The following is a 10753-nucleotide window of genomic DNA, read 5'->3' as shown; positions in this document are numbered from 1 at the left end:
GTAGTATAGCAAAATGATCTGGTGATCAGAGGCAATAACATGTTGGGGGGGATGAAGCCTGGTCCGAGGATACTCTATGATCACTTGTATCAACATACATGTATGTATATACGTGTGTGTCTGTATATATAATATCCTCGATCCAGACAACATTCCCCTCAACCGAAAGAGCTAGATTGATGATCATGACAATATTAGCAGATTCACATATTTGTGTAGTAGAGAGGGAGAGGGATAGGGAGAGGGAGAGAGAGGTGGGTGGAATGAGGGGTGATGATGGTGTTATGATGAGGGAATGATGAGTGGCGGAGAAAGAGATGATGATGGGGGCTTTTAATAAGACACAACAGAAACAGGTCGTCTTTCCTAAACCCTAGCTTTTTTTTTTTTTCCCTTTAAAAAAAATATACAAAATCATTTAATATCAATGCAGTTAATGCATAGTTTTTGAATGAGATGACACGTCACACCGCTTAACTTGGGAAGAAATAATTTGACTTTTGATTCTGTATAAATTAAACGATTATGATTTGTGACTAATCCACGTCTAACTTGGCAAGAAATTAGAAAAATTGACTTTGATTCAGTATAACATGACAATTTAAATAATTTTGTGATATACATGTTTTGGTTGACCGGCGTACCAACCGACTAGTTAAAAAGTAGTATCGATGATGAGATCACGATCGAGTTCAATGGAATAAAGAGATTTGAAATCAACTTAATTGTGCTCTAATAAAAGACTATACTGATAATCTTCACCCAAATGTACTTTTTGGCGAGCCAATATATAATACATATATAAATATATAAATATATATATATGATATAATTAGATTTATAGACATTCATATATAATAGACAAGAGAAGAGTGAATGTATTATTGAATAAATTGCGAAATAAAGAAGGCAAGAGAAGTTAGTCAGAAGAGTGGTTGGGTAAATTGAGGATGACCAGTTAGGAAACAAAATATTTTCAATTTAATTTCCAGCATCGCTTTTTAGGTTTCCTACCAACTTCATTAATTATTACTCATCTTTTCTCTCTCGAATTATTACAATATTTTGAAGAAGAAAAAAAATCTATGGTTCATATATACAAATAAAAAAAGCAGAAGGAAATAGGTTAAAGCTAGTTGGAAGTTTTCGTGGAGTTGTTTACAACGTGAAGCCATGTCGTTGTTTCTTTATGGCGTGGGGAATTTTTTTCATTTTAAAAGATTATTGTATTCTCCAGACGTTTCATTATTATGTAATAAGCATTATTAAGCCATCTTGTGAAACAGATGACCTTTTTTCTTTGTTAATAGCGCATCTTTAATTATTCGCATTCATCGATCAAGGCATGCAACATGTGATTAAATTAAGTATATATGTGACTATGAAGCATATAAATATTGTTATTAGATGACAAACGGAGAAGACGATGCTCGATCTGCGTTCAATTTTTGGACTTTCTTCTTGCGTTACTCTCGTCTCGTTTGCGTCATTCATATGCTTTTTTACATGATGACCACCTAAAAACAAAAACATAGATTTCAAGATCACAAATTCGGGTATCAACGATAGAAAAGATCAAATGTAATCTATCCAATCAATCGTATATATGAAACATGATTTTGATTCAAAATTATATTTTTATTGTTTTGAAAACCTAGGAGTTCTTTGCATTATATATAAAGCAAATATTGACAATATTTAGTGTAGATTTATTGTTATTTAAGTCATGTATACGTTCTGAGACATATTTATAGAGAATACAGGTCTGGCTACGACATCAACGTAGCATTGTAATTAGGAACGTAATAAATATAAAGGACTGTCAAGTTCTTAGGCATGTTTGTCTCGTAGCTCTTCGCCATTAATAACTAACTATAAGTCTATAATGGCATCCATTTTAAAAAAAATTTGAATCATAATACTGATTCTGTATTTACAAATTCAAGATTATTATTATTTTATTTATTATAAGTCTATAATGGTATCCCTTAATTATTGTGATGTAATTAGTGTATACAAGATTCTATTACTGATATATATGTGTATGTGTGTTTTGAAAGATAGGGTTTGATTTCTTGTTGCATTTTTTCTTGATGGAATGATTTACGGTTTTTGCATTTACTTTATATATATATATATATATAAAATTGTTCCTTCACCAAAATAAGTAATGGCCGTTGAAAATATATACTATTAAAACAAAAAATTTCTGTTTTTTTTTAATGTGAAAATAGTATAGGAGAATGAGATAAGATAATCTGGATTTTAAAAAATAAAAGGATAATACCAATAGCATAGTATAGAAAACTATAGCATATAATAGACTCACCATGTATATTTCACATCACGGGAAATTGTATTTTGATTTGACTTTTCGATACTTCTTATAAATTTGACTGAACCAGTTTGACCAACAGATGTATTATGTAAATGTTTTTTTATTTTCTTTTTCCTGGTGGCGGTAATATAAACAAAAGTCATCACTGCCTCGTTCATGATTAATCGACTCAATGACAATCATGTAAAAGACAACTGATCGAGACCAAGATATATCTTATATAATTACTGTGCCAAAGTTCTCGGTACGATTTAAATATATGAAGTTTTGAAACCATATATTAAAAATCGATATAATCCAGCCATGTAACACAAATGCGACTATTCCAAATAGTTTTGCATGTTGATTTGTTTCATGTTATTAAGGTGTAGCATCTTTCACTGTTATCTATCTCATTGTCCATCGTACCACATTTAAATTTGGATTTTGAAAATAAAAGTTGTTATAAGAAGATACTATATATATTTCAAATTGTACCCCTTAAGCCTTTCCTCATTTTGAAAATATATTGCAAGATTGTTAGTTGTTGTTACTTATTACTTTATTAGTATTAGGTGTGGGTGTGGATCAATAGAGCTTTAAGGCGCAATCATCCTCGTGTTTGTGTGAATTGGGCTTTAAGCGACTGAGTTGGAATCTTGAACATGCTACTGGAAAATGGGCTTTTATAATGCTTTAATAGCATCAAAGCCCCTTCCTACTATTGTTTCCTTTCATATTTTTTTAACTCAGTTAGGATGTGTGGTCGACTAGGTATATCGCATTCGCATGTCCCAATTTATCGAATATATGTAAGAACACTGATACATTGGTCACCACTCACCAAATAAATAAATAATGTTTTTGAAGTATTGAACAGTCAGAAACTAGTCAGAAACACTAGCCGAGTCGAACACTCCACGGCGACACCGATTAATATAATGTACAAAGTTTTAAATCAAATACTTCATTATATCTTATATAATTACTATGTCTCTTGACCGACTTCTTCATGGGAAATTTCGCAGCAAATTAAGGATGTCCAAACAATTTGGAGTACAATATAATTTAATCTGGACAAGTTATTCCGTTAAGTGGAATGATTCCTAGGATAATAGTTAATTGATGGTTATAAGATAAATCGAGTTTAAGTTATCTTTAATCTATTAAATTTAGTGAGATCATTTTATATAACAAAAAAATATTAGGAATTATACATTCTAGCCGAAACCATCTTTAATTTACAGCTGAGATCATCGTATCATTAAGCACATAGCAGACACACATGTTAATAATTGACAAGGTTAGATAGATAGAATCATGCATGCATAATTAATTAAATTCACGTAACATACGATAATATTTATTTTACATAAGACAGATCACAGATACATTCATATATTGATCTCTTAATAATCAATAAAAGGTGGGCGAATCTACTTCGCTCTTAGGATTACATATGTTTGGTTTTTCTTTCCTTCAAGGTTTATTTAAATATACATAATTTTAAATGAAAGATCCATGCACGCACTGACCAAAACCCAAAGCTTACGTCATAGTACGCCTCGGACTTACGTTAACGATAAGAGGACAGGCCATCTCACACGAGAGCCTCAAAACCTCCGACATATCTGGAGGGTTAGCCTCGACGCTAGGAAGCCACTCAAACTCATGCAAGAGCGTTGCAACCCAAAACGACACTGTCGCAAGTCCCAGATTCTTTCCAGGGCAAACCCTCTTACCCGACCCGAACGGTGCCAACCTCAGATCCGACCCGAAAACTGAGAACTCAGCTTCACCTTCTTTAGCCACGAATCTCTCAGGCTTAAACTCCAAAGGATCCTCCCACACGTGCGGGTCACGTGCTATAGCCCACATGTTAACCATGGCGGTGGTCCCAGCCGGCACGTGATATCCGTCTACGGCGGTGTCCGTTATAGAGAGGCGTGCCCAAGAAAGGAGTGGCCCCGGTGGGTGCAGCCTCAACACTTCTTTGATCACAGCCGTTAGATACGTGAGAGATGGAAGGTCGGACTCGTCTATGGCTCTAGATCTGCCAACGACTCGGTCAAGCTCAGCATGGACCGTTGACTGAACTTTGGGATGCATCACAATCCTCGCTAGCACCCACTCGATCAGAACTGCCACAGTGTCCGTTCCCCTAAATATCATTTCCTAATGGACCAAAAATAAATAAAATTTTATACTAAATAAGTGGTTTTATGGAATTTCACTGAAGTTGATTTTAGTGACATTATATAGATTTTAAAATATATACTTACCCAAAGAACAGCAACCATGTCGGATTCAGATAATTTCTCGGAACCTTGAAGAGAATGTAACACGTCAAGAAAGTTTCCCGTGGCAGCACGATGTTCATGAATGATTCGGCTCAATAACATGTTAACTTTCGGTACGAGCTGGGAGCACCTAAACCGGATTTGTTGGAAATCTAAACCGGCTAACCAAGGAAGATGGTCGGTCCAGTTTAGCGTACCGAGAAGATCGTATCCTTCCTCGACCAAACCCTTTAAGCATTCCGATTCGACGTTGTTAATATCAGACTCCAACTCATACTCTCTTCCAAAAACCAACCCCATCATGTTACACAGCGACGCTGTTTTGAGCAAACCCCGCACTCCAAACGCGGATTTAGCGTTACGTGCAAACACATTCACCATCTGAGTCACGATCACTCGTCTCTGCTCCTCCGAGCGTTTGATCTGCTTTGGGTTGAATAGATGGTTCGAGCTTAACCGACGCAGTGTACGCCAGTATGTACCGTTGGGAGCAAACCCCATGGCTCGGTTGAACATCAAACCGTATGCGGTTTCGTCAACTGGCCGGTCTGCAAAAACCGAACTGTTTAGTATTTCCTTTGCCACATCAGGATGACACGTCACCACCACCTTAGTATCACCGAGACTAAACGCCATGAGACGCTTGGCGTTACTCATCTCAGCCACTGACGCTATGCGCTGATGAGCCACGTGGCTTGACCTTAGGCTCATGCTTCCCACGAGTGGATACCCTCTAGGACCGGGAATGAGATTCTTGGATTTTCGATTATAGCCGAGAGAAATAAACCGGCGAGTAAAGAAGTATTTTCCCCAAGCCGGTCCACCTGGGGTAGACCAAAACACGATGGTTAAGGTAAACCAAGTGATAGCTATGGCGACAAGAAGAGAAGCAAAATGTTCTTGCATGAAAATATTGAATCTTGATGCAAGAGCAAATACCCACAAATTTTCTATTTCTGTTCTCATATTTAGAGAAAACATTATGGATAGGATAAATGTTCTATTCCTTCTTTTTGTTTCCGTTTAAAGGTTGTGATATAAGTTTGGGTATTTGCGAGGCTTTAAATAGACAATATACAAAATATGAAGATCTTAGCCAATTGCAAAACAGAGAATACTTGACATATTAAATATTTTTAGTTCAAAGTTATTTTGTTGGTGCTCATGGGCATATGCTAATAGCCCAATATGAGTTCGTGGTCATCTATAGGCATATGTCATGACATGTTTGGTACACTCAAATTATTATATACCTCCACAGAACTTTAATCTAAATTATAAACACAACGTATTGGATGTTATATTTACATCTGTCCCATCATTTTTCAATTCTCATTAAATAGTCTCCTTTTTATTAGTTTTCTATAGATGAGTATTTTATAATTCTTATAACCTTTCCAAGGAAACAAATACGTATACAGTTTGCATATATAATATCGTGGATTATATCGTATTGTGTAATAAAAGTGAGTATATATGCATCTTAGTAAAGTAATTTCATATCTAAACATAGTGCTTAATTAACAAAAATTATATAAAATAGTAGTATATATGTATTCGTAATTACAATTATTTTCAAAGATGCTAAGTTTCTGATGAGTCTCCTTCCAAGCTGAGTGAATGTGCGACTTTTCTTCTGCAAATTGCTCCCCATTTGACTTTTCCTTTTGCTAGTCAACGATCTTTTCCTTCCAAATTCCAATATCTACTTTTATACCAACTTATATATGCTTTTCCCCCCAAACAATATTATAATAATTAGAGTTGATAGAAGAAAATTTTAACATGCATGTAATTTTCGTTGTAAATAACACCTAGATCGTCAAAGTGTTTTATATATTCTATGGCCTCGAGCTCCCAAAAAATCCTTTATTAAACAGATCGTCCAAGTGTTTAAATTTAAGAAATAACACGACGACCAAACTCGTTCTTCCATTTATGTATGACTAAATAATGCATAGTATAAGATAATTAGTCTTAACTTCGATGATTTGTATCATTTTTTTAAATATATAAAAATCGAAGAAGTAATTTACATTGTTATTGCAAGAATCAATTTTTTTTTTTTTTATAAGAATCTTTCTTTTGCTAATTAGACATTAAACTAATCAGTTGCTTTACACATAATGCAGAGGTATCAGCATAGAAAACTAAGTGGTCACAGAACACTTGGTGGCTGATTAATCATACGTGCTAATTAAGATACAGTGTAAATATTGATGTGCTATATGTTTTTATATTTGATTATAAAGTAAAGACCCATTTTTTTAGGTCATGAGAGAAAAAGCGAGTTTCTGATTGGAGCACTTCAAATTATTCGGTTGCATGAAGGAAAAAAATAAAAAGAATCATATCTTCCATTGGATTTGGATTATATTCCAGATTCTAACGTGACACTCACAGTTGATGTCACGATAATTATTATGAAAATATCTGCTTTGTAGAATTGAACTTAATGCAATTCTGATAATTTGCACTATACTCATCTTAGACAAATCATAACGCATTGTGATTCCATATTAACCACACTAGAACACGTACGAAAACAATTTTCACTAAGTATAACAATTTTTTTTTAATGTATAACACATTATGATCCTCTATTAACTAGTTTTGTTACATTGATCACTAAGCCGTTCATAGATAACATAGTTTTGACTAGTAAATCCTTTTTTCATTTTTTTCTGCTACGTCTTTTCGTCGCCGAACCTAAGGTTGGACGTAAATGATTCTGCATTTTTGATTGAATAGACCTCTTGGAGTTTGACAGTACAAAAGAATCTGAATTTGTACATGAGAGAATGTCAAAGACGACAGGGTGATTACGAATGAATGAGCTAGACACATGACGGTAGAGAGAGCTCTTGACCTGTAAAATATGAAAAGCCCAAATGATCATATATGGGCTTAATTACAGAAAGCCCAATAATTGGCTTTATATTTTTTTGATTTATGGCCCATCACTCAAAATTTCAACAAGAGCACGAAGCTTGTTCCTTGATCTTGCTGACTTCAAGATCCGAGCCAGAGATCACATCAATCCTCGAACCGTCAAGCTTCACGGTGGCTGCACCGTCAGATTCTAGTCCTTTTCTAGATACAACAACGCGGCTGAAGATCTCCTCCAGCAAACGGAAAAAAGCGTCGTCGACGTTTCCGCCGCTTAGTGCCGAGACTTCCGAGAAATAAAGCCGTTGGGTCTCGGCGAACTCGACAGCGTCCTCCGTGGGAACGTCACGTTTATCGGGGGAGAGATCGGCCTTGTTTCCGACGAGCATGATGACGGCGGAATCGTCGGCGTGAGCACGTAGTTCCTCAACCCAACGAGCCACGTGGTCGAATGAGACACGTTTGGTAATGTCGTAAACCACCATCGCACCTAACGCGCCTCTGTAATACGCGCTCGTCACTGCTCTGTATCTGATCGCCGGAAAACGCCATCAAAATTAAATAAACAAATATTTTCTTATGTTGAATAAATTATATAACATAATCTGACATAGCAGACCAAAATCAAGAAAACCAAATAACTACTCAAATCCATAAAATTGATTCGTGATCCTAGATAACAAAACGAACTTCAACTTTTTCTTTATTTTAAACATTTAATTTGTATCCAAATATGAGATTCATCAGCTATAAAGAATATGAAACTTTTGACTGCAACGATATAAAAAAAAAAAAAAGTAGAGTAGAGATGAAAGACTGAAAGTTTTGTATGGGTGACCCGAAAATACAAAGGTTTTAATTATGCAGCAAAAATATCCGGTGAGTTATTGCATTCTCAAAAAAGACAAAAAAAGAAATATAGAAAAAATAATCTGACATTGTATTAACCAAATCAAGAACACCCACCAATGGGTTATTTTAAAACTACAGTATTAAATAATTATATATAAAGTTAGATGGAAGATGAAATCAACCCATCTCTAAACTACCGTGATCCAAGAAAACGTAATTTCTACATCAAGTTGAATCCAAAAGTGAGATTCAGCTTTAATAAAATTATACTATAAAGAATGATCAATGTGCGTTATTTTTACCTTTCTTGACCGGCGGTGTCCCAGATCTGAGCTTTAACGAGTTTGCCATGAAGAGTGACGGTCCTTGTCTGAAACTCGACACCAATGGTCGATTTGGAGTCATAACAGAACTCGTTCTGTGTGAAACGTGAGAGGAGCTGCGTTTTCCCGACGGCAGAATCTCCAATGACCACCACCTTGAACACGTAATCGATCTTTTCCGGCAGCGTCGGTTTCTTTACGTGTTTGTTATTCTCCGGCGACTCTCCGCTCATCTCTTCGTTCATTGTTGAGTTGTTGATGGACACAAAAAAAACTATAAAAGTCTCTTTCAAGTAAAGTGGGAGTGAGTGAAACAGAGCAAAGGGAAGAAGGTGGTTTTGAGTTATTTTTGTTTTTGTTTTAATGGTTTGAGTACGAATAAACCGAGCCAATCTTAACCGAACCGAATTTACATTAAATTTGAACCAAACTTCGATCCGGTTAGACTGGTTAGATTGAAACTGTTGTTATAAGAATATCAGCAAATCATTAACCCATTCGAAACTGTATAAGAAAACCAATCATTCGTGAATTTGGTTTTATTTTTAGTCGTCCAAAATGACCCAAAGCGAAATTGAAATTAAATGTCCTTAAACTATTCTACGAAGAAAGCAGCAACGCATTATTTTAATAAGCCATTATATGATTCTAAATTGAATATAGAATGTTAATATTGCTGTGAGCATGGACCGACATAATAAAGAACGTAATAATTTTGCTAAATCAATTTATTGATTCAACATGAAACCCACAATTTGTCTGGAGACCACCAAAAAGAAGCTCTCATGCTCCTTCACTTGTTGGTTGTTGTCTACTCCGACCTCATGTATGAATTTATTGCTTTTTATTTTTGTTGTTGTTGTTGCTGGAATTTAAATTCATTGGTTGTATGTATATGAGAATGATAAATCAAGTGATTGTTACTTATTTGTTGTTTTCAATTAAGACAACATTTTTATAATGAATGAATAAATGAAATGTTATAGAAAAGTTTTCATAAACGGTAAAACTTGTTTCTAATTTCTATAAATTAAATACAAAATGTTTTTATTTTCGGTTAGCTATAAAATACTTGCGAGTTTTTATCACATGAACTGAAAGATAACTTTTATACATACAGTATAACTTTTATACATACAGTATAACTTTTGATCATAATATGTAGTAAAAGAATTGAAGATAATAATTTATCACATGAATTGGGCTTTTATTAGACAAGATCCTTTAAGCCCAATAAGATAGGACAGTGGAAAAAAGAGGGTTTAAAATATTGAACAATCAGAAGACTGGGGGTTACAATCGAAATAAGAGAAAGTTTCGTCCCCTTATCCCTACTATAGTAAAAGAGAAGTACAAATACTCTTTCGGGTCGGTTTAAAAACAAAAAATAAACCCGACTTCAAAGTCGGATCTTTTCATTAATTTCTTTTGTTTTTGGTTTGGGTGTTTATTTCGAAACAAATAAGCATCCTTTACTGGGTATTTAATTGGTCATCGTTATATGTAACGCCCATATATACTCTCGGCTTCCCCGTGTTTCCATCGCAGAAGATTCAAAAACAGAATAATATTATTACTTTACATAACTACTTAAGGAATATTTAAAATCCTGCTTTCTCAAATTACTCATCTACAGTACCGCAAATATTGTGATTAGCATAACAAATATCCTAGATCTAGCAAACTAATATATGAAGATAAAATTCAATATCCCATTCTATTAGCATAAAATCTAAACCATATACATACATAGAGAGCATTTGACTTGATTTAATTGGGTGGAATATTATAACTATTTATTTAATATTTTTTTTAATAAATCTTAAATGAGAGATTTCCATTTCAAATTGATATTACGATTTGGTTTCAATCTTAATATTGATTGGAATACTTAGAAAAATGCATTTAAGTGCGAACGAAGATGTCGAAGTACATTTGTGTTTTGGGTCGGGTCAATTTAAAACTTTTAGCCCAAAAATTGTAATTATATACTTTAAAATCGGAAATTTAATTTATTTTGGATATAAAATCGGATACTTCTCATATTATTTCTATATTACTCTAACTTATTT

General features: G+C 34.3%; 2 protein-coding genes across 2 annotated transcripts; both read right to left on the bottom strand.

Moving 5' to 3' along the window:
- Positions 1–3658: 3658 nt before the first annotated feature.
- LOC17897314 (cytochrome P450 78A6) lies at positions 3659–5633 on the bottom strand. Its single transcript, XM_006307095.2, has 2 exons — positions 4600–5633; positions 3659–4492 (listed from the first exon to the last, which is right to left on the bottom strand). The coding sequence occupies exons 1-2, from the start codon at positions 5596–5598 to the stop codon at positions 3866–3868; spliced, it is 1626 nt and encodes a 541-aa protein (XP_006307157.2). The 5' UTR covers positions 5599–5633; the 3' UTR covers positions 3659–3865.
- A 1713-nt stretch (positions 5634–7346) lies between these two features.
- Positions 7347–9101, bottom strand: LOC17898237 (ras-related protein RABA3). The gene is made up of 2 exons (XM_006305506.2): positions 8661–9101; positions 7347–8037 (listed from the first exon to the last, which is right to left on the bottom strand). The coding sequence occupies exons 1-2, from the start codon at positions 8924–8926 to the stop codon at positions 7590–7592; spliced, it is 714 nt and encodes a 237-aa protein (XP_006305568.1). The 5' UTR covers positions 8927–9101; the 3' UTR covers positions 7347–7589.
- Between the last annotated feature and the right edge of the window lie 1652 nt (positions 9102–10753).

This window comes from Capsella rubella, unplaced genomic scaffold (genome assembly GCF_000375325.1).
Source record: "Capsella rubella cultivar Monte Gargano unplaced genomic scaffold, Caprub1_0 scaffold_1, whole genome shotgun sequence".
Lineage (NCBI taxonomy): Eukaryota > Viridiplantae > Streptophyta > Magnoliopsida > Brassicales > Brassicaceae > Capsella > Capsella rubella.
Note: the sequence above shows the minus strand (reverse complement) of the source record. Positions and strands in the feature narration are given on the sequence as shown.

Coding starts and splice junctions, on each gene's coding strand:
- LOC17898237 (XM_006305506.2), bottom strand. CDS start 8,926: ATGAACGAAGAGATGAGCGGAGAGTCGCCGGAGAATAACAAACACGTA. Junction 8,038..8,660: donor GACACCGCCGGTCAAGAAAG/GTAAAAATAACG, acceptor TCCGGCGATCAG/ATACAGAGCAGTGACGAGCG.
- LOC17897314 (XM_006307095.2), bottom strand. CDS start 5,598: ATGTTTTCTCTAAATATGAGAACAGAAATAGAAAATTTGTGGGTATTT. Junction 4,493..4,599: donor ACATGGTTGCTGTTCTTTGG/GTAAGTATATAT, acceptor TTGGTCCATTAG/GAAATGATATTTAGGGGAAC.